Here is a 23,767-nt window from a genome sequence, read left to right on the forward strand (position 1 = left end):
ATAAGTGGTGTGACAGCAGGTATAAATCTGTGTGTGAATTCTGACCACCTTCATCAGTATTTCCTGGCTTTTGAGTCATTGATGCAGTGAGATCAATAATAGCTGTTACGAAGGTCTACAGGTAGAAGCAGAGTGCAGACAGTCAGCAAACAGGATTTTGGGGCAGTGTGAAGGCAGAGGTGGTTAAAGGATGTCTGATCTTCAGTCAACAGAAAAAGAGTAGGTGACAGCAAACAGTTCAGTACCTGCTATAAGACGGAGTGCAGAGACCTGATGATGCTTAAATAACATGCTTTTCCCACGGATGTCAAAAGCTTTAACCAAAACTAGAATCAAAAGTGTTTGAGCATCCTCTGGTTGAGTAAGCTATTAAACACACGTGTCCTGGCACTGCATTTCTGATGTCTCATCTCTTGGCAGGAAGAAGCCACCCTGTGGGATGGTTTAAATCATACTGTGGATGTTGTGGCTGGAGGGAGGAGAGGATGTGTCCAAGGGAATGTGGCTCTGCTCCTTTTTGAGGAAGAGCCAGAGGGTTTGGGTAAAAATTCCTCCAGCACAGAGCATAGGTGAACTGGCATGCAGGTCTTGCCAGAGGAAATAGCTTTGAGATGTACCCTCTGTCCCCCTGCTTAGAAGGACCAAAAAAGCCCCAATTTAAAGCCCTTCTGACAGCATCCATTTCAGGCAGTGTCAAATGTTGCTGAGATAATTTAAAATACAGATAGCTTGCGAGTGTGAATGTGAAATATCCATCACAACTCTTGTTTGTATCTTTTATTGCTATTGCTTTACCACTATGACGTCAGTGTTCATATTTACTTTGTATCATCAATAGGATTCTGTTTCATGGGGTTTTTCTTTCTACAGAAGTCAGGGGCCAAAGGATCAACTGATGGGAAATCAGCACATCTTGGGAAGAGAAGTTGTGCTGGCTTAGACTTCTTGAACATTTGGACCCATGTCTTAATATATGGGTAGAAGGGAGATGTGAGACTCAAGGCTTCTTGCATAATAAGGGGTTGTAATGATCCTGCAGAGGATTTTATTTCATACAAGTACCTTTTCTCTTCTTGTTTGCTTCTGGTTTTGCTGACTTAAGTGCAGGCGTTTCCAGGAAGTAGGCTAACTAGGGAAGGAGCTGAGAGTCAATTGAGCACTTTAATACTTCTGTGAAGGTTAAGACAATTAGAATGTAAAAGAAGTTTTATTATAAGCTCTTTATATACGCACAATGCTATGTGTAACTGTTGCCAAAGAACTGGGTTTGAAAGATCTTGATGGTTATCAGGAGAGTCCACGATGTTCACCTGGAAGCGCAGGTAGTAAAAAGCTTCTAAAACAAGTGGATTTTGGAAGTTACCTTTTGACAGCTGCCAAAATCAGAAGATCAGAATCTGGGGGTAGGATAAACTTCTACCCTTAAACTTGCAGGTTTTGATCCTTGCATTGAATGTAGGAGCTAGGCATTATCTTGACAATTAAAATTGGATTTATACCTGAATAGCTTTGTTGGTCTGAGACTGATTTTGTTGCCTTCAAAAATACTCTTGACACTCTCTGTATGGAAATAGATGTGTTTCTCCATGTAAATTAAGAGAAGCTGGTGAAAACATGGACTGCTGATCAGGCAGCATTGCACTTTCTAGATTGCTTAGGAAGCGAATCTGACAACTTCACTAGCAGCAATCCCCAAATACCCTGGCGTCAACATTGGAAGCTATTAATAAATGTCAAGCTCTACTTGGATATGCATCAGTACACTGCTACGAGAGGATGGGCATGGAGTAAATGAATTCAGCTGGTTTGCTTCAGGGCTGGTGACGTGCTTCAAGATGAGCTCAGTGACTGAGATATGATGCATACTTCCTGATGGCCTGCGTGAACTGGGATGCTCTGGAAGGAAATACAGTAGATGGTCAGATTTCCATATACTGTAGGTCAAATGATTCTCCCCAAAGGTCCACATCCTCAGCTGCACCAAAAGACTGAAACTGTAAACCTGTGTGTATTGTATTTGGCTGCTTCAGAAACTGCTGGTGGACTGCGTTCTGTGGATGCTCTTGGACGAAAGATGAAGTTGGCCAAAGCTGGATATAGCTGGAGAATGCTTTGGGGTGGGAGGGAAAGGGTTTTCTTGTTTGTGGAGTTCTCGGCAACAAAAAAGGGATCTGAGACATGCCATGTCACCAAAAGCACCTACCTTTTTCCAGTCTGTGTCCCACTAAGCATGTATCTACACTATCTGTTGATGCATGTTCATGTTACTCCTTGATCAAAGGTCTGTTTGTTGTGTTTTATATATCTGCCCTTTGCAGTGTTTCTACCCACCTGGAAGGTTAATGGGCAGGACCAGAGTTGGCTCAAGCTCATCTGTTGTGTTTGTCCCCCAAAACTTAAGTGCAAGCCACTTTGTCATCTCCTGACCCAGCTCTCATCTTCCCCAGCCCTTCTCTGGAAGCTGGATCTGACATCTCCACTATAGAAATGCTGCCAGAATGGGAATCTTTCTCTGGAGAGCTCAAGCCTGTGGCTGAGCAGCAGCATGGCAGTGTCAGCTCCCTTGGGACTCACTTTGCCATAATAATAAGCAATTACAAAGGATTCATAATTGTCCTACAGTTGCACTGTCTTCTTGCATCTCTTTAGATGATTACTTTATGGTGCAGCGTTCCAGTTGGGCTGTACTCCTTTCATCTGTCAAGCTTCCAGAGCAACTTAAATAGACATAATGGAATGGGTTTGCCCCATTTTCTATCTGTGCTGAGGCCTGTGGATTTTAGAAGAGAATAGTCTTCTCTAATTGTTTTCATATCTCATTAAGGCATTTAAGTACCAAACCCTGTCCATTACATTTACTGGCTGCGGATCTGGTTGCAAAGAGCAGACCATCAATATTGTGTAAAGAGCAGACAGACGAGGGAGTTGCTGGAGTACAGGCTTTAGAAATACAAATTAGCACTTTCCTCCTCAGCTTTTGTCTTGGTTTGAAAGGAAAACACACAATCCTTGGCTGTGCCTGCCTTTCCCTTGTAGAAAACTCTGCATGAGCTCGGATCACTTGGCGCTGTTCTGATGTCGCATTAAACATGAAGAGCCTGTCCTGGGGGAGATGCTGCCTTCTACTCCCCATCTGCATCTCTGCCACGAAGAGCTGCTCACTGGCTTGGAGAGCTGAAGGAGGAGAAGAGGGGGAGGCATGTGGCATCTCAGTTGGTCAGATCCTTGCTGCTGTAAAAGTGATTGGTATCCTTTGTTCTAGCTGCAGGAGGTGAACAAAATGGTGAAGAGTTGGAAAAACCAGCTTGCAATTAAATTCTCTCCTCCTTGACCTGAGCTATGCTGGAGTTCTGCTCTTAGCATGGAGAAAAAAGAGCTCTCTAGCAGTGAAGTATTTGTTACATGACCAGGGTTTTGCAGGAAATCAGCATATCAAATTCAGCAGTATCAGTTTCGGTGCTTGGGAGGCTGGGTGAAGGGCTGAGATCAGTTCTTGCTCTGCTATCAGCAAGCATGGGTGTCTCAGCACGCTCTTTCCAGGCATCAAATTTAGATAAGTTTCACATGATGGGATGGCTTAGATGGTTTATGCAAGTGTCCATAGGAGTGATAGGGTTACAAGCCATACTGGTCTCTGATGGATATGGCTGAAGCAGGAGGTGCATCCCTTGGTGTCATGAGCGATGGCATCTCCAGTTTGAAGGTGATCTCTTTGCAGGAGGCGACTGATTGACATCTGATTGACAAGACTGAGCTCATGCAGTGCACCCTACTCCCAGTGAACTACTTACCTTGGGAGCTGTCTTAGCCACCTTTCATTTAAGGCATCATGTATTTATGAACCTCTCGAATCTGGGACCAGCTCTGCTGATTCCAGACTGCATCCCCAGCAGAGTTCCAGCATGAATTGGCTCTTAGAAGTGATGCGCATCTTCATTATGGAGCTCCATTTGCCCACCTAGGTGTTAGCAGCCACCTCCCATTTCCAACCCTTCTGATGCCAAAGTGTAATTAGAACTCTGCATTAAAGTGCCCATATTTAGGAGCTGTGGCCACCAGGATGTGCATGGGATATGCTCATGCCCAGCCAGGTCTAAATGGATCTATTCCCATGGGACAAAGCATGATTCAGCTGCAAAGTGGGCACCTTATCGTGCTGTTGACCCTTTGAGGATTTAGCCTTTCATGTTTGTCAGAGCCGCTCTGATTTAGTCGGGAAGGTGGCTTAGTGCCCTGTTATTTTCAGAGGTGTTTAGCCCCTCTGTTCTCCCTGCCCTTTATTGATGTGGAGCTGTACCTTGTTCCCACACAGTTGTTGTCACCCAATAAAGCAGGAATTCTCCTATTGAAGTGCAGCAGCTCAGCTGCTGAAGAACCACCTTCTCCAAAGTACATGCTCTTGAATATTAAAGCAAACCAACCCCCCTTCCCCTTGGTCTGACCTAAAAGGGGCTGTACCTTCAATACTGCCTCATTTTCCCCTCCTGCGTCCCTTGGGAAGGGGTGTAAATGCAGGATAAACTCCGAGGATGTGATTTAAGGAGAAAGCAGAAGCAGATCCAGCTCATCTCAAATCCAGCATCCCCTTTCCACGCAGAAGACCAGTGGCAGGTTGATTTCCAGCATGTCTCATGGCATGTAACTGGTTAAACGTGTCTGTATTTGGCAACCAGGAGGTTTGTGTCACAGGCTGCTGGGGACTATTTCAAGTGAGGGAAAGCACATGTTCCTGTTGAGGGAGATATGGCCTATAGATATTGCACTTGCTAAATCCGCTCTTAAAGCGCATGCCTCTATCTAGTGTTGATTTTACAGTGAATGATTTCTTTTGATAAGAGTTGCTTGGGGCGGGGGGGAGGGAGAGGGAATTCCTTTATTGGATAAGGAAACTGTATTTAAAAGCAAAATAAAAAGAAATATGCTGTTTATATATTTCTACTCTGTGCCTAATCAGTGTCCTTTGTTTAACCTGACATTCCCAGTGTAGCTTAGACTTGTCCCCTAGTGCTGATGTGTGTATTTCTTTGGTGAACTGATGGGGGTCCTTGCAGTAGCTGAAGTATTCTGTAATCCCCAGCACTTGTAGTATTCTATATTTAGAACGTAAGGACACATGTTCTTACCCATGGGAGCCTGGGCAGCCAAAAAGGGGATTCCTTCATCCTTTAATGGGGAAGCGTAAGAAATGACTGCAGTTTTTACCTGATGTGGTGCCCTGAGAGCAATTGGACCCTGTGGCTCTGACTTCCTTGGTGTCATCCAACCCAGAGATGAGCCCAAAACCCAGAGAGTTTTGTCATATGGGAGCCTCAGAAGGATCCACTTCCCCAAGGAGTGAACTCACTAGTTGCCCACTGTGATCCAGGCTTGGATTGCTGCCCTCCAAGCCCCTCTAACCCACCAGGAAAAGCTCACTTGGCAGAAAGAGGGGCTTTTTGCATGTGAATGAAGCTGAGGTGGGGGTAAGGGTAAGAATGGGAATGACCATGTGGGGCTGGCAGCATTATCTGAGAGGAGTCAGAGCCCGAACTTGTTCCTTGCCTCCATCCACTGCATCTCCATGTCCTGTGCAATTCCTCCTCCATGGAGAGGACCAGTTCTGGCCTTTAGCAGCATGAGCTGTCCTAGAAGCATGTCGGTGACCCTCATATATATATATTTACACACATATGTATACATACACACATATATATATATATTTGCACACATATATATATAAGTAAATCAAATATACGCGGGCAGGCTCTCAGGAAATAGCTGGAAGCAGCCCTTGCAGTGTTAACTCTGGAGGCTGTTGAGCATGGTGGCAGCCTCATGTGAGACCTGAGCTGCTCTGTGCTCTGGCTTGGGGCCCTGTGCTGTGCACCAGTACCTGGGGTAGTGAAGGAGTGGTCAGGCTGAATTTGCTGCACCAGTTACCTATCATCCCCTTCTGCAGCAGGGTGAAGGAGGAGAAGGGCCCGGGGAGCCTCATGACCCTTCTTGCAGCTCTGCTTTGCCTTCAGGCAGTAGATTGCTCATGCCCCTTCACAGCAAGGCCCAAAACAAAGCCACATACTGGTCCAAGGACCTCTGCACTGGCAGCAAGAAGCAGCTTGGGGTGGGAGGGGAGAGGGGCATGTAGCAAACATCCCTCCCTGTTGAGGTCTCAGTCTGGGATGAAGGATCGCATAGGCAAGGGAATTGCCCTGAACACCCAGGAAACCTCTTGCAAAGTGACTGGAGACCAAGAGTGCTCTTACCCAAGCCTGCTCCCTCCTGGTCAGGCTGGAAGCCCCAAGAACAGGACCAAAGAATGGGAAGGATGTGGTTTGTGTGCCCATGAAGCCTCCCAGGCAACCCCATGGTGTCTCTATGGTAGATGTCTTTCTCCAGCCCACGAGAGTCTCTGCCTAGGACAGCCCCCAGGTCCCTGCGTGGTGCCCAGGAGCAGCCTTAGAAAGCTGGGGATGCTTTACAGCACCTTTGGGCTCAAGTAGGGTGTAATGAAGGGCTCAGTGCTCCACAGGACCGTAAATACAGAGAGATGCAGCAAGCACCTTGGGATGGGTGCTGAGGAGGTGGGCAGGACACGTATGGAGGTCACTGCGTGGAGGTTTAGCAGATGGACATCTGCTTGTGACTGAGGGCAGCCTGGCAAAGCCATAGCCCTGCGAGGTGCAAAGGGCCCCGATCGAAGCTGATGTCTAATAATAGCGGGTTTAAATGTCAGTGGTGGCTGGTGCAGATCCAGGGTGGGGAAGGAAGGGTTCAGATGGGGACGTGTTTCCCTACTGTGTCCTTTCTTCCCCACCAGGACATTGCAGGAGGGGTTTAAATAGGCATTGGCCAAAAATTGCATGGCTAAAGGGTTCAAAGGGGAGCCCTGCATTGATTTAAACTGAAAAGGGAGTTGACATCTTCCTCCCTGCGCTTCCCAGCCCTGTAAAGGACTGAAATACCTTCCTGCAGTGCTCCAGGTCTGATGGGGTCTGTCACTGTCCCCATATATGCATGTTCTACTGCAGAAGAGGCGATGAGAAGCCCATTAGCTCCTGTCTACTTCATTATGGGGGGGATTGAGGACCCAGAGGTGGACCAGGAGAGAAAGCAGCTGCCGTGTTGCAGTGAGGGGTCAGTTATCTCAAGCTCTTAGTGTAAGAGCCAAAAAAGCCACTTTATTATTATTATTAAAAAGCTGCTTTAATATCATTATTATTTTTATTATTATTATTGTTATTATTATTATTATTGTTATTATTATGTTTGGGATGGGATGTTCTGTTTATTCGTTTTCTGGCAGGCAGTTCGCAGCCCTGAGCCTTCCCATACACTAAACCCTGCTGTTTTATCATCAGGGATTTAATCTGCTGAGAGCAGGTGCCATCTAGGGGACAGACAGAAGAAGACAAGGAAAGGCTTCATTCCCAAGCCTGCACTATTCGCTCCACCACCCCAACCCACTTCCATCCTCCAAAGCCCCTCAGTCCACCTCCACTTCCATTCATGTCAGCACCAAGCATGGAGAACCCTCAGGCTGAAGATGAGGAGCTGGTGAGTGCATGAGTCGATGCAAGCTTAGCCCCAATCCTGAGCAGAAAGCTTTCATGCAACCCTCTTGCCCAAAGCCATGGACCAGAGAAGTCTACTCTGAGGTTGCTCTTTCGTGCTTGGCTCTATATGAGAGGAGAAACCCCAAGCAAGACAGAGAGCCGGGCGCTCACCTTTCCATAGGCATCAGTCATGCTTCCAGCTCTGTGTTTTCCATCGTGTTCTGAAACAACCTTCCCTCTTCCTGCTGCTCTCCAGAGGACCGTATCCTGCTGGCTTGTGGAATAGATTTGGCCAGGAGTGCTTGATGTGCATCACTTCGCTCCTTCTTGAATACGGATGGTCCAGAGGCGTAACACCAGGACCACGCATTGAGTGGGGCTGGTTTGGCATTGCATGGCTTTATATGAGCTGAAAACACTAAACCAGCACCTACCTCACTGCATATACTTAAGAGTCAGGCTCTACCCAAAGCCTTGGGGATGGCAGATGGGAGCACGGTAGGTGGAACTGCTGCACGTACATTGCTTTGTATCAATAATGGGCACTAATGATACCGGCTCGCTAATAAAAGCCTGGCACGTGGATGAGGCAGAGCTGAAGGGTTTGTGTTGGAAACCTCAGCTACATCACTCGGTTTTCACCCTTTCCTCTCCTATTTCAGGCTTTAGGGTTTCCTCTGCTGGCTTCATCAGCTCCCTCTGGAGATCCTTTTAGCACCCACCATAGGCAGATGAGGATGGACAAGGAGGGTCTGCAAGGCCAAAGGTTTGCTGTTGGGGCTCATCTCCCTCCACCTCAGCCCCATGCTGCAGCAAACGTCCCTTGAGCTCATCCCCATCTTCCCCTGTGGCAATGCCCCCTTTGCAGGACATAGGGATGAGGCACTGGTGCTTGTCCTGGCTTTAGCTGTGATGGGACATGGAGATAATCCTTTAAGAACCCAAACTGACAAATCTCTGTGGATTTAGGCACTGAAAGCTGCCTGTTGTCCGTGCAGACTCCAGCAGAGGGAGTGTGGCTGCATCTAACAGCTCTGATACCCACTTCTCTTCAGCAAACCCTGTTTTGAGAGGAGCTATTTGGATGTCTCCTTAGGATGGCGTTTTCCTGCACATTCCCAATTAGTCCCTATGCACTCACCCAGGGATGCCTTTATGCATAGATGAAAAGTTCATTTTTAATTCTGTTTCAGGGAGATCCAGTAAGAAATAAAACAACCAAAGACCCAGCTATGAGAGTTTTAAGTCACAGGTATGCTGGTAACTTGTCAATGCTGAAATCCGTTGGCTACCAATGCCAGCTCTATGGCACTGGTCCCCTGGTCCCCACAGGGCACTTTGAGCCATGTCCTTGCTCTTTGCCTCTGCCCTGGAGGATGGGTTTCTGCAAGGAGGTAAATCTCCATCGCTGCTGTGGTGTAGAGGGATGCCAAAGAGATGGGAGGAAGCAGGGTTGCTCAGCCGGGCTGAGGGCTTCAAGCCAAACTGGTCCAGCTAAAACTGGTCCACTTCAACACTATTGTGTCTTATTTCAGGATTCTCCTTTGAACAACTTTTGTCCTTTCTAAAACTGTGTGTTTATTGTTAAAGGATGTGTGTTTTGAAAGCTAAAATGCAGAGTTTTGCTGCCTTCCGGGACTTTTTGAGTGCCTCAGTTTCCCCTTAAGCTCTGGTTCATTTGCCACAGACATCTGCCAGCCCCATTACCCAGCCCATGGGCTGAGGGGCTGAGACTGACCATGCTGGGCTGGACCCTAAGTCAGGGGGTCCACAAACATCCCTTGGATACCGTTAAGGTAGTGTTTACTGAGGAGCTGAGATTTAATGCTCACCAGGAGAAGATGGGGCTGGTTTTGGGAGGGAGAATACTCATAGGGAAAGCAAGACACGTGCCCAAGGAGGGGATGTGGTGCTTTGAGCAGTTTGGGTCCCTAAAACACCTTGACCATCACTACTTCTGATCACAACCAGGATGCAGATACCATGGACAAGCACCATAGTATCTGCACATGGTTGGTTATTGGCCACCCTGTTGTGACAGTGGGTAAAGCCCCCCAGTTTCCAAACCAGAGAGGGTTTAGATACCCCCGACCACTTCATGGTGAACTTCACTGGAGGCAAGAGCAATCCTTAGCGATGCTCCTTGATAACTGATAGCATTGAGTGATTCATTTTGCCCATCTGGGCAGGCTTTGGCTGCAGTACAGGGAAGATCGCTTTGGGTGCAGGTCCTGAGAACACTGAGAGGTTGAGGACCTTGGAGCTAATGAGATTTCTCAGAATCTGCATATTAATAACTGTGTCTATTACCATGCCATTAGAGTTAATAAGCTGTAATATTAACAACTAATAGTTAATAAAGTAGCCACTTTAGTGGTCATTTGCATATGAAGATAGAAGAACATATCTGGGCACTGACTTCATGAAACAGTGGGAGGACTTTGTCCATCTCCCCCTGCAGATGGAGGGAGAAAACTTTGGCTATTTTGTGGCTTCAATTTCTCAGCTTTATTTTTTAGAGCAATTTCCTTTGCAATTCATCCATCTTGCTCCAGCAACATCCCTCCGCCTTCAAATCAGTGCTTTCTTATCAGCCAGAGAGCACACGATGGAGCTAAGGTGCATTGGCCATTTCCTCCCCTAGTTGCCACTAAATGCAATCAGTGCTTCCAGGCATTCCCCAAGGAGCAAGTGCCTTAAGAAGGTCATCATGGCCTGCAGCTGGAGAAGCGCTGCACTAAGAGTTTCAGGGAGAAGAGGAATTGCTATTGTCAACCCTTCCTTCACACAGAAATTGGTGTTTTCCCTTCTGGCCTCCCAAAAACCAGCCCATACAGAGAACGTGCCCTCCAGCCACTCAGTGTGCGTCCCATGAGCTGGATGTGGCTGTCTGCTCTTCTTTCTCCAGGGATTTTCTTGTGTCCCAAATTACCAGAGCAGCTCATTCCCCTGGAAAAGTGGGAAAAAGCCCTTCTCTTGTGTCCCCAGACCCACAGGGATTTTGGGAGGGAGAAGATACAGGTTGTACCCTACAGAAATGAGGCCGGGATGGGATAAAGGAAGGTTAATTCTGCTCTGTATTGCAGGAGTTCGAGGCTCTGCCATAAACAGTGTAAGGAGTTGGCCAGAGCAAGAGGACCATGAGGTTCATCACCTTTATATGCACCTTCTTCCTTCCTCTGCCAGGACATGAACCCGAGCACCGTGCATAAGGTGCCACTTCCCAGCAGCACATCGATAGGGAAGCGATTCCCCCCTGTCTCTCCTTCCTAATGCACAGGAGCTGATGTTGTGTTCCTCTCTCAAAGGCAACCTCCAGGGAAGCTGGAAAATCCCCTTCTGAGCATCCTCACCCTGTATCCTCCCCACCAAACCCTGGTCCCAGGGGTGGGAAGCAGGGCAGCTCATACACAGATGGGTTCCCTGGGGAGACTGAGCTCTTCCCTGTGAGGGTGCTGAGGCGCTGGCCCAGGGTGCCCAGAGAAGCTGTGGCTGCCCCATCCCTGGCAGTGTTCAAGGCCAGGTTGGATCCCTCTTCCTCCTTGGAAACACCGATACCTTGGGTGCATTTTCCTGCCCAGATGCTTGTGAATTCAGACCGGCTGCTGAAGCAGCCCCTTTGTACAAGGACCAGGCTTTGCAGGTTGTGTCTGTGTATCAGCCCCATCCATCCCGGCACGTCACCACTCGTGAGGGGCTCAATATAACCCGCCTTTAATGCAAGGAGCAGAAAAACCTGGCTCTGCCACACACCCTGCCCTGATGAGGAAGCTATTTTAGCCAGCCTCCCACACAGGCTGTGCTGCTTGAGCAGCAAAGGAGAAACCCTGGTGTTAAGCACTGCATTAAGAGCCCTGTTGTAGCTCATCAGCGCTTTCCTTGCAGATGCAGGGAGCATCTGCTCCCCAAAACCTCTTGGGGTTGGTGCCTACTCTGACCCGAGGTGATGCAGAGCTCTGCACCTCAGAGGTTTAAGGGTGGTTTTGCCATAATCAGCCCTTCACGATGTCCCCAGGAGAGCTGGAGGGTGCCAGGGTGTTTGCACAGTGCTGGGACAGATGAAGGAGCTGGTGGCACCAGCGATGGAGATGCGCATCCTGCTCCCAAAGTGCTTAACATGGGGCAGAGCAATGGGAAACACTTCAGGAGCTTGCAAACAGCTCCAAAGCCGCCTGCTTGCATCACTTGTATCTGAACACACATCATCCCAAGGGGTGCAGGATGTGGCCTGTGCAATGGGAAAAGCCCTACACTGTTGTCCTCTTTAGGGAGGCAGCAGATGGGATGAGCCCCTGAGAAAACTGCCTTTAGGAGCAGCCACATCCAGGAGATGTCCCTGCTCTGCTTCTTTCTACCAGGAGGAACAAGCAGCAGCTGCCTGATGCCCTGGGTCAAAGCATCCCAGCACCAAAGCGCTGTGAAGCATTTGGTGGAGAGGGAAACGGATGTGGACCTCCGCAGGCTCTTTGCCTGGTTGGTTTGTTCCCTCTGGGATAAGGGAAAGGCTCATCTTTAGGGATCTGCCTCTCCCTGGCTGTTTGCTGCTCTTCAGCAGGGAGCTGAATGAATCATAGAATGGTTTGGGTTGGAAAGGACCTGAAGTTCATCCCGTTCCAACCCCTGCCACGGACAGGGATGCTTAAAAGCAGGGGGATGGAAAAATGCACGGAATAAGGAATAAAGCCCTCTCCTGTTAAATATCAGTCATAACAAGTAATGGGGAACGGTGCTTTGAAGCAGCCTTTCCCTGTACCCCCACTCCGTGCCCTGCTTCCAGAGCTTCAGGCTGCTCCTCCTGCGCCTGCCTCCGCATCTTCCCAACTTCCAGCCTTTCCTTTGAGGTCCCCGCGCTGTGTCCCCCCCCCCCCCCCATCCATAGCTGCAGGGCTGGGGGTGTCTGCAGACCCCATCCCCGGTGCCTGCAGCTCCCGCGGGCTCAGAGGGAGCTGGGGACCATCTGGGTCCCTGCCCGGGGGAGGCGAGGGGAGGGCGGTAGGAGGGACCGGCGAGGCGGGGAGGGGAGAAGGATGCTCCGGGGGTGGCTCTTTGCTTCCTCCCGTGCCCGGAGCTCGCAGGGGCTCGCCTGGAGGATGTCTCACCCCCTCGGCACAGGTAACTGCGGGACCCCCATGGCCCTAGCCTGAGGAATGGGATGCAAAGGGGAGGAAGGGGTTGGAATCCTGCTTTGATTTAAACCAAACTCCCTTCAAGGGGAAAAAGGGCTCTGGAACAAGAAAAAGGATGCAGGATGTGCGTGATGCTTGGAGCCCGGCATAGGGGTGAGCCTTGCCCTAAAGTTGATAGCTGGGAAACACTTACAGGGGTGAATACCCCAGGGTGGAAGCGTGGTACCTGCTCTCTGTGCTTCTCTGCTGTGTGTGTGTCGTGATGCTCACAGCACCGGGCATGGGCTGGGATGCTCTGACAGTGCATGGTACCCTGGGGATGCTGCATGTGATGGATACGCTCCCACTGCACCCTGCAGCTCTGCACCACACTCCTGTGTGTACGCATGGTCGTGTGTTTCCATGACATGCCATGTGCATGGATTTACAGGCACAGCTCTGAAGTTCCTGTGTTAAGGCATGCAGGTGATGTGCGTGCACACGTTTGTGGCTGAGGCTTGTGTTGTCACATGCTCTTTGATAGCCACATAGGAGAATATGCATGTGGCTGCATGGGATTTCAATGTGTGGATGCACAGGAGAAGTGCACAGCTCAGCAGCAGCACATCATACCGTGGGCATTTATACCATGGGCTGCTGGTATCTATCCTGCTGGAAAAGCAGGCAGGCGATCAGGCAGGCAACACAGGCTCCTTTAAAAGTGGAGAGGAGCTTTCCCCGAGCATCCTTCAGTGTGTCTTTAAGGCAGACTTGGGAAGCAGCTTCTTGCTGAGCACGTGAGACCCAGCCACATCCCAGCTTCGGGATGCCAGAGCCGGGGTCGGGGTGAGGAGGGGTATTTTGCGTGCTCATCCTGTTTGTGACACCATGCTCTGGTTTGTCACTGGAGGTGTCACTGCTGGGAGCCCTGCTGCTGCGGTGAGCTCGGAGCATGTTGCTGAGGGTCAGCCCCAGGCGGTTCCTGGAGCATCCCCTTCTCTTTGTGGAGAACGCAGAGCAGCAGCAGCACCCGGCGCAGAAACCGCTCCCGAACCCATTCATGACTGAGGAACCCTCCATCCCAACCGAGCCAGAGCTGCCCTCCTCCAACCTCACCAACGCCACGGACTGCGGCGAGGAGATCCTGCTCTATGGGGACACTGAGAAGATCGTCATCGGAGCCGTGCTCTCCATCATCATCCTCATGACCATCGCTGGCAACGGGCTGGTCATCATCTCCGTGTGCATCGTCAAGAAGCTCCGGCAGCCCTCCAACTACCTGGTGGTGTCCCTGGCGGCCGCTGACCTGTCGGTGGCCTTCGCTGTCATGCCCTTCGTCACCATCACAGACCTGGTGGGGGGAGAGTGGCTCTTTGGGAAGGTGTTCTGCAACGTGTTCATCGCCATGGACGTTATGTGCTGCACCGCCTCCATCATGACCTTGTGCATCATCAGTGTGGACAGGTAAGGGAGGGCACGGAACCTGCTGTGTGTTCACGTGAGCTCAAATGTAAGGGTGTTTCTGGAGGTTGAGGGCCACTAGAATCGTGCTCCTGGTTGGACCAATGCTTCTGATTGTGTTTTTCAGGTTCATGAGGTTGCTGAGGGTTTTCTGTAGGAATTAAGGTGCCTCAGTCCCTTTGGAAGAGCTGCTTTAAGGTGCTTTCTCAAGCAACTTCCCTAAGTCACTGGCTTAATCCTCCCCCTCCAGGCATCTTTTCCTCATTTTTCTTCCTTCCCGTAAGAAAGCTGGAGAGGGGCTTGGGACAAGGGCCTGTAGGGACAGGCCAAGGGGAATGGCTTGAACCTGCCCAAGGGGAGACTGAGATGAGCTCTTAGGCAGAAGCTCTTCCCTGTGAGGGTGCTGAGGCGCTGGCCCAGGGTGCCCAGAGAAGCTGTGGCTGCCCCATCCCTGGCAGTGTTCAAGGCCAGGTTGGACACAGGGGCTTGGAGCAAGCTGCTCCAGTGGAAGGTGTCCCTGCCCGTGGCAGGGGTTGGAGCTGGAGGAGCTTTAAGGTCCCTTCCAACACAAACCAGGCTGGGATTCTGTGACTCCTTGGCTTGAGGAACAGAGCTAGAGGATAGAGCCGTGAGCTGACCTTCTCCATGGAAGGAAGCTGGGCTATAAAATTACTCAAGAAAACACAAACCCCCAAGAGATGCACTTTGAAAATCCAGGTTATGGGGCTTCTGGACCTAAGTCCTATGGGATGCTCTGCTCATCCCAGGAGTTTTGCCTCTGCCAGGGGTCATAGAATCCTAGAAGAGTTTGGGTTGGAAGGGACCTTAAAGCTCATCCAGTCCCAACCCCCTGCCACAGGCAGGGACCCCTTCCACTGGAGCAGCTTGCTCCAAGCCCCTGTGTCCAACCTGGCCTTGAACACTGCCAGGGATGGGGCAGCCACAGCTTCTCTGGGCACCCTGGGCCAGCGCCTCAGCACCCTCACAGGGAAGAGCTTCTGCCTAAGAGCCCACCTAAAGGACGTCATCAACTCCCTCCACCCCATCCCAATCCCCAGAAGCCCTGTTTGAGCCCAGTGCAGGCATTTGTGAGGCTTTGCTGCCTTCCTCTCCCACACCTGAGGCTGGGAGGCGAAGGCTAAGACAAACTGGCAGGACTCGAGCAAGCCAGCACCTCCATGGCTCTAATTATAGCAGCCTGCGTCACCGGGGACATGGCGGTGACGAGCCGGTGGGACAGAGCTGACGCACGTGCTGGCTTTCATGGGGCTTGGTTTGGGTTTACGCTGGCACCGCTGCGCTGGGCTGTGATGAGCAGCTCAGGGACAGGGGGCTGCATACGAGCTGCGTGCCTTTAGCCACGCTCACCCTCCGCGGGTGTGAAACGGGGTGACAGAGAGGACAGAGCCAGGCCTGCTGATGGCGATTGATGTTACCCCCATCAGGTGAACAGCAAGTTCTGCCCCAAAGTCCTCCCCCCGCGAGCTGCTGCTCCCCTATGAGCTGCCTTTGCCCTGCTCAGCTCAGCAGTGCTGGTTCGAAAGCGCAGTCACTCCCAGGACACACGGCAAGGTCCTGCTCTTCTGCTGAACTGGCTTTTCCTGATGAAAAGCCTGTCTGTACAGAAGGCAGGTGAGTGTCCAGAGCCGGCAGAGGCTGTTTCTGATAGAGGAAAGAGAGTAAATGCAGTAATGGAACATGTCAATGCTTCCTCTTGATGAGTGAGGAGCAGGGAGGCAGCTACACACTGATCAGATTGGATGTGCTTTAAAATTTCCCCTTCTTTTTCCCTCTTCCCCCTTCCTTTTTCCTATTCCGTATCCCCCTTCCTTTTTCCCCTCTTCTTTTTTCCCCCCCTTCCTTTTTCCCCTTCCTTTTTCTCCTCTTCCTTTTCCCCTTTTCCTTTTTCCCCTTCCTTTTCCCCCTTCCTTTTTCCCCTTTTCCTTTTTACCCTTCCTTTTCTCCCTTCCTTTTTACCCTTCCTTCGCCCCCTTCCTTTCCCCTCTTCCTTTTCCCCCTTCCTTTTTCCCCTCTTCCTTTTTCCCCTTCCTTTTTCTCCTTCCTTTTTCCCCTTCTTTTTCCCCCTTCCTTTTCCCATCCCTTTCACCTTTCCCCTTCCCACCAATCCCATCCTTTGGCAAAAGACTTTTCCCCCTACTGACCCCCATCCCATCTCATCCCATCTCCTGGAGAAAGCCTCTTCCAAACTTACAAACAAATGGGACTGGCCCTTCGCAAACATCATTGCAATTGATTCCCATTGTCCATCATGTCTGTGCGCAAGCAGGTGGCTGGGGTTGGCATCAATTTATCTTTCCCCATTGAAATTGGACCAGGCAGAAGGTTTCTGGGTCACCGGCGTGGGGGCATCCAGTGCTGATGGCCATGGGAAAGACAATGGATAGCAAACTGTTCCATGCAGGATGGACATGAGTTCCATCTGCATAATTGAAACCCTTGGCTTAAATGAGAGCAGCTCAGAGGAGCCCAGGAATGGGGCAGATTCAAGTCCTTGCTGCAAAACTCTTGCTGCCAGTGCTGAGCTGCAGGGAGGGAAAAACTTCCCACCCCACAGCGACGCTGAGCCCCATCTCCTATGGCTCTCAAATGCTCATCCATCTCCTGCCCCATCCCTGGCAGTGTTCAAGGCCAGGTTGGATGGGGCTTGGAGCAACCTGCTCTAGTGGAAGGTTGCTAGCGGGTTGGGACTGAGTGAGCTTTAAGGTCCCTTCTAACCCAAACCATTCCATGATCTCTGCTGCACCTTCTCCAGCTGCCAGCGATGCAATCCCCACCATCCTTTTTGGATGGTTTAGAGGAAAATGGAGCTGCAGGAAAGGAAATGCTGCAGGGAGCAGGGTCCTTCAGACTTCTCAGCAGGGTGATAAAGAAAGAATCTGTGATACAAGAAGCTGCCATAGAGCCTGAGTCTTCTTGGGCTTGGGGTTCTTGGGGTGCGTTTGCACGGGAACTGCACTGTGCTGGGAGCCCAGATGGGCCACAGCATCGCTGTTTGCTCCCAGACCTTCCAAATACCTGATGGTGGAAGTTGTGCAGTTAGAGGGCAATTGCCTGAGATGCATTTCTAGCTGGAGAAAGAGGAAAAGAGCAAAGGTTGTGATTTGAGCAGGAGGACTGGCAGGGCATAGGAAGGGGTGCGCTGTGCCACCTTGGCTCTAGGTGGGAAGAAGAGCATGCTCCAAGTGCAGGCGGTAATGGGAATGATTGGGATGCCCTCTGATGTGTGAAGGAGGAATAGGTGACTGGGGCACCATCCTACTGCTTTCTACTTCAATAGTCCATGGCCTGTGAGTTGTGTGAATTATCCCAGGGCAGTATCTTGAGCATCCTGCAAGTCGCCATTGCTCCACATCAACCCATCATCCCCACCGCTCCAACAAGGCAGTTGATGGAGATGGATTGAGGGAGAGTGCAGACACAGGACCACTCCTGGATGTCCTTCTTCTCCAAACTTGGGATGGGCAAGATTTTTGCTTTAGCTCCTGATGGAACCATCTCCAAAAGCACACTTTTCCCTTCCTATGATGCGACAAAGCAAAGCCGACCACAGAGCTAAAGAGAAAAGATAGCTGAGTTTGCAGAGAGCCTGAAGAGATGAAATGGCTTTTCATCTCAGCAAGGCATTAACTGAAATTTCCCGCCCCCCCCCACCAGTGATGATGGCAAGCTGTTCCTCCTGCCCTGCAAGAGAGAAAAGGAACAGCGCTGGTGCTTCTCGGAAGTATAAATATCTCCTTTCATTCTGTCCTCAAAGCCAACTTGGTCAGCACTGTAGGTACCTGCCTTGTTCTGCCAAAGAGGAGGTTGGGTTTTATTGATGGCTGAAGTGTCGTCATATTTGGGTAGCTCAGATATACAAAAGGCTTGGTTTGCCCAAAATGATGAGCTCTATTAAAATGTAGGCTGCTGTTATTGATTGTTAATGCAGAACGCTTTCTAAAAGCCTCTTGATTGGAGCTGGTAGAACTAATCTGGGCTGAAGGCAGATTTGATTGATTTTCTTTTGAATCCGAAAAGAAATATGCTGGAAACCTCCATTTTTCTCTTACATTTTTCTTATAGGAAAGCCTGACAATGCTATGGATTCTTTAATGCTACCGAGCAAAAACAAGATGACAAGGAAAAAAAACCCTTTTGGCTGTTTAGCTTTTGATGAAGCTCTCTGTAAAAATGCCAAGTGGCTGACAAATAAGCTCCCAAACCCCACATATCACTTCAGGTTTTCCTAACGGAGAAAAGGTCTCCATCCATTTCCCAGGCAGCCCTACTGGTGCTCTCCCATCTCCTTGGCAGGTATTTTTTACCCCAAATCAGATGATCTAACCCAAACTGACATTGCCTTCCCTAGAAAGAATACCTCCCAAAAGAGCTGGTGGGATGAAACCTGCACAGCATTTTGCTGGCTTGCCTTTCCCTTGTCCTTCATCTGAACATGCCCCAGGCCCTGTACATCCCTGCATTGCATCTCCAGGGAGGTGGGATGCACCCATGGGATGCTCCCACCAAGCGTGGCTTAGGACACAGGCAGATGAAGCCATAGGGAGTTGCCCTTTGCATCCTCCACCTCCCTCTCCTTCATCAGGATGGGGCAGACATAGCATTAGCTTGGAAATCAGGTGTGGAGCTTAAATAGGGCCAGGAGAGATTGAGCAAGAAAACAGTGGGGTCCAAGAAACCCCAGCTCTGGGTACATTTGGGTTCAGCCTACCTGTGTGAGTGGAGGTTTGTCCTTTCCCGGTTCACCAGCTGCAGAATGGAGATAAGGGAACCTTGGAGAGCTTTTGTTTTCCTTTATTATTTAATCCTTGACAGAAGGATTCAAGGATTAACGTTGATCTTACTCTAAGTGCGCTGAATTGGCTCGTCCATGGGGTTGATGGTGGAGCACAGCTTGGGGCAGGCCTCCTACCCTATGGTCAGCACTCAGGCTGCCAAGACATCCATGGGAACGAGGATATGGAAGGAGTTTATTGCACAAGGAACAAGTGGCTGCACAATCAGCTCTGCACAGGGGGGGATCCTACGAAGCGGCACGAATCAGTGCTCCAGGAACTGGCTTTCGTTACCTGATTACCGCTAAACTTGATTAACAACAAGACAGACGCAACTAAAAGGAAAACAACAGGGAAAAAGAACTGAAGGGAGAGAATTTGATTTGAATTTCATGGCATGTCTGTGCAGTCTCGCCTCCCGCACTGCTCTAAACGCTGGCCTATTTTGAGGTCTTCCCGCTCGCATCGGAATGATAAGCAAAGACCTCAAAACAGCCCCGTTTCCTCCACCCGCAGATGAAATGTGTCAGCTTTGCCTGCTTTTTAAATCTTGTCACTGTGCATTTGGCTTGGCTAGCGTGTAAATTCCTTGAAGTTTTCGGCAAATCCCGAGTGGATCAGCTTCTAAAAGGAAACCCAGTAATAGCATAATAAAGGATATAGCACCACATAGCATATATGAGTTTGCAAAGTTCTCAGCTTGGGATATAGAGATGAGTGATATTTTTAGGTGCTGAATTTGGAGATGCAACAGCATGGGCATGGTGTTCTCCCAGCTTAGAGGACATCAACTCTCTTCTTTCTCTATAGTCCCTTCCTAGAACAAGATTTCCAACCCAAACCACTCTATGATTCTACGATTCTATGATTCCATGATTCTATATAAAATATATATATATAGAATCATAGAATGGTTTGGGTTGGAAAGGACCTTAAGAATTAAGTTCCAACCCCCTGCCATGAGCAGGGAAGGAGAAGATGGTGTGTATTGGAAGAACAGCACCAAAACCCAACCCTGTTGTCCACATCTCCTCCTTCACCATGCTGCTGGGTGTTCAAGCAACAAAGGTGGTCATAGAGGGTTTTGCTTGGGTTTTGTTTGTAAGGCCAGATAAAGAAAATACAGAGGAAAACAGGGAAAGAATAAGTCAGTGAATGAATTCAAATTCATTTGATCAGGGAGGCAGGGGAGAGCACTTTGGGCTTGGAATTTATTTAGCAGTCAGGAAGCAAGGGTAAATTGGATTTATTTTTACTTTATTTCCAATCTTGGGGAATGATCTGGAAAAGGGAAATAATCAGGGAATAAAAAATCTCCAAACACTTGCAACGAGGCTGATTCTCAGAAAGGAAATAATGACACAACAGAGGTAAAAGTCACTCCAGAAATGTTCCTTTTGGGGCCGAAAAGACTGTTCTTTCCTTGAACAGCTTCAAAAAATATCCACGCAGCTTCTGTTCTCACTGCCCCTTTGGATTGCCAGTTTATCCAAGAGCAGTTAAGAGGTGATGTGATCCTGCCTAAAAATGCCTACATATTCCTAACAGCAGGTTTGGATCAAAAAGGCCATAGCATAGAAGAAACCCGTATGAGTTGCAAGAGGTTTTTGCTGGATTGATTGAGGCTGAACAGCAGGCAGATGTTTTTCAGAGGGAACATTGGCTGACAGTGGCCAACGCCCGGCTGATTTATGGGTTTGCAATTATAATTTACTAACAGTTGACACCATTTCTTAGTCACAAAAACCCTCTCAATCAAGGCTGGGGATGATTTAAAATCATACCCCATAGCCTGGGGTTCAAAATCACACAACCATAACCAGGAGCTGGTGGCTGATGCACTCTCCAGATCCTTTCAGTCAAGATAAGAAGGTAACACCTAACTCCAGGCATCAAGCTGTGCAGATCTATGGGTCACCACATGCTTCTGAACTCTGTTACTTGGAACTCCTCTTATTTTACTCTCAAGGGAGGGCTGGATGCCATTACTTCAGGAGCTATGGGCCATGCAAGGGAGCAGGCGGCTCGAGCTGTTTATGTCTCTCTTGTCTTGGCTTCCAGAGGTCATCATGAGTAGATGTTGTAGGAACAGTAGATTTGTTCTAATACTGCAAGCTGGCCTTGGGTGACGTGGTTTAGTGTGAGGTGTTCCTGCCCATGCAGGGGGTTGGAACTGGATGATCTTAAGGTCCTTTCCAACCCGAACTATTCTACAATTCTATGATGGAGAGGGGAGTGATGGGTGTGCTGCCGACAGTGGTGCCTCCCATGGGTCCCATTGGCTTAAAGAAGGTGTGCGTGAAGAGCTGTCAGTCTTGCACCTCAGTCCATTACCCGATTGCTAGTTCTGCTTTCTGTGCCCATCCAGACACATCCTCAAGTATTCACAAAGGTGAGATTGCTCCAAAATTGCCTGGAAAAAAAAGAGAAGGGTGTTGTCCTTCCCACTTCCCATTAAACACCAGTATGGGTCTATTCATTTTATCTGGAGGCAGTCCTGGTGTATTCTGGTGCAAGTATTACTCTGTGGATCACCCACTCCACTCCTGTGTGCTTCCCCAGGAAGGCTGCAGTCAACAGTGAGTTTCATGCCGTAGAATCATAGCATAGTTTGGGTTAGAGACCTTCGAAGGTCATCTAGTCCAACCCCATGTCTGGAAGTTGTTGCATGTTCCCTGTACAAACTAGTTCTGATGGAAAATTGAGCTTTTTTAAAGCATTTTTATCCCTTAGAAAGCCATGTGGAGCTTGGACTGCACTCAGCAATTAAATGACGTGTCATGTATGGAAGGGATACAAGAAAGCAGTGGGGAATAGCTGAAACAGGGTGCTCAGACAAGAGAGCTGAAAGGCTCTACAGAAGATACTCCAGCTTTACAACCCCGTGTACGTTTCCATTTGGTGATTTAATTTCTTGCCTTGTGATGGAGCATTAACTTGTGATTGGGCATGAAACCCACCCCAACAGCACTCACACCTTGCAACCCTCTTAACCCTTTACAACTCCTCTCTTTTCCAGGTATCTGGGGATCACTCGGCCACTGACCTACCCCGTGAGACAGAACGGGAAGTTGATGGCCAAGATGGTCTTCATCGTCTGGCTCCTCTCTGCCTCCATCACTCTTCCTCCTCTTTTTGGCTGGGCCAAGAACGTCACAGTGGAAAGAGTCTGTCTCATCAGCCAGGACTTTGGCTACACAGTGTACTCCACAGGGGTTGCCTTCTACATCCCCATGGCGGTCATGCTCGTCATGTACAGCCGGATCTACAAAGCAGCCAAGGTCAGTGCCGAGAAGCATCGCTTCATGAACTTCCCCAAGCACTATGAAGAGGAAGGTGTCTATTGCCTGGAGGCTTCCAACCGGAGCCACCACCACAGCTCCAAGCGCACCAAAGCGGTGGAGGAATGCGCCACGCTCTCCAAACTGCTCCGGCAAGACCGAAAGAACATTTCCATCTTCAAACGGGAGCAGAAAGCAGCCAGGACCCTCGGCATTATCGTGGGGGCATTCACCTTTTGCTGGCTTCCCTTCTTCTTGATGTCAACAGCTCGGCCTTTCATCTGTGGCATCCGCTGCAGCTGCATGCCCCTGAGGCTGGAGAGGACTCTGCTCTGGTTGGGATACACCAACTCCCTCATCAACCCTTTGATTTACGCTTTCTTTAACCGAGACTTGAGGACTACTTTCTGGAACCTCCTGAGGTGCAGGTACAGGAACATCAACAGGAGGCTCTCCGCCGCCAGCATGCATGAGGCCCTGAAAGCCACAGAGAGGCATGAATGCATCCTGTAGGGCCATGTCCTCTCGCTCAGTGCCTGTCCAACAAATCCCTGCCTCTCCATTTCAGGTTCCTTGCTTCTCTTGCCTCCTGGGGCTGGTGGAAACCATGCGTGCCATTGTCCCCCCTGCCACCGCTGAGAGTGACATCGCTTCCCCTTGCCCTTGGAGGAGCTGAGGTTCTTGCATTGGGAACAAAGTGGGCAGCCCCTCCTTCTCACCATGTCCCAAGTGGGAGCTGAAAAGCTGTGAGCAAGACTGGGGGGGTTCAAGGTCTACCACCGACTGTGGGCAAGTCACACCACCTTTCTGTGCCTCAGTTTCCCCATCTGTTAAAAGGAAAGGAAAAGAAACCCTCCCAACCAAACAAACAGACAAAAAACCCTTAAAACTTTACCAGACTCTGTCTCTCCACCTTCAAAAAGGGCTCTAAGGTCTGTGGAGGGCACACAATAGACCATGTAAAGATGACATTGGCTGCACTTCTCTGTCAAACATCACAGCAGCTATAGGCTCTGTTGTAGATCCAAGCACTTGTGCCATCCCAGCTTACATGAACTCTTTCCACCTATGTAACTGCATTTTACACGCTGGCTCCTGTCCAGGTTTGCATGTCAGAGCAGTAATACCAATGACCCCGTTTCCCCTCACACTGTAGCACTGCAGCACTTGAAAGAAGCACGCTTACAGAACGGAACACAACTGAACATGAAGCTTCCTTTATGGTTGGATAGGAAAGCCTGACAGTCTCCTCACTGGGGCAATGACAGTTATGTGTATTGGGTTGTATGGTAATTCGTTCTCAGACAAGTGATGTGTGCTCCTAATTCGTGGCTAATTGACTCCATAAAAGCATGCTTTGGTTGACAACAGAAAAAAGTATGTGATTTCTCTGACAGCTTTACAGTGCTTCAGTGCGATGTCCAGCAAGCTTGGAAAAATACACTCAATGATGTATCCTTTTTTTTAAAAAAAAGGAAAAAAAGCACATCTGGTTTCCTTATTTTGGTGTAAAGACTTCAGTTACTTCGATTTCAAAGCATCCCTTTACTTCTGTGTGGTGGTGGGACTTGTCTTCCTGCAGTCCTCTTTGCTGC

General features: G+C 49.5%; 1 protein-coding gene across 1 annotated transcript; it reads left to right on the plus strand.

The window, feature by feature from the left end:
• Positions 1–13,589: 13,589 nt before the first annotated feature.
• LOC308231371 (5-hydroxytryptamine receptor 7-like) lies at positions 13,590–22,685 on the plus strand (the record flags this gene model as incomplete). Its single annotated transcript, XM_080636686.1, has 2 exons — positions 13,590–14,101; positions 21,911–22,685. The coding sequence occupies 2 exons, from the start codon at positions 13,590–13,592 to the stop codon at positions 22,683–22,685; spliced, it is 1,287 nt and encodes a 428-aa protein (XP_080492812.1).
• Between the last annotated feature and the right edge of the window lie 1,082 nt (positions 22,686–23,767).

The sequence above is a fragment of the Psittacula echo genome, assembly GCF_963264785.1.
Source record: "Psittacula echo genome assembly, chromosome: 1".
Lineage (NCBI taxonomy): Eukaryota > Metazoa > Chordata > Aves > Psittaciformes > Psittacidae > Psittacula > Psittacula echo.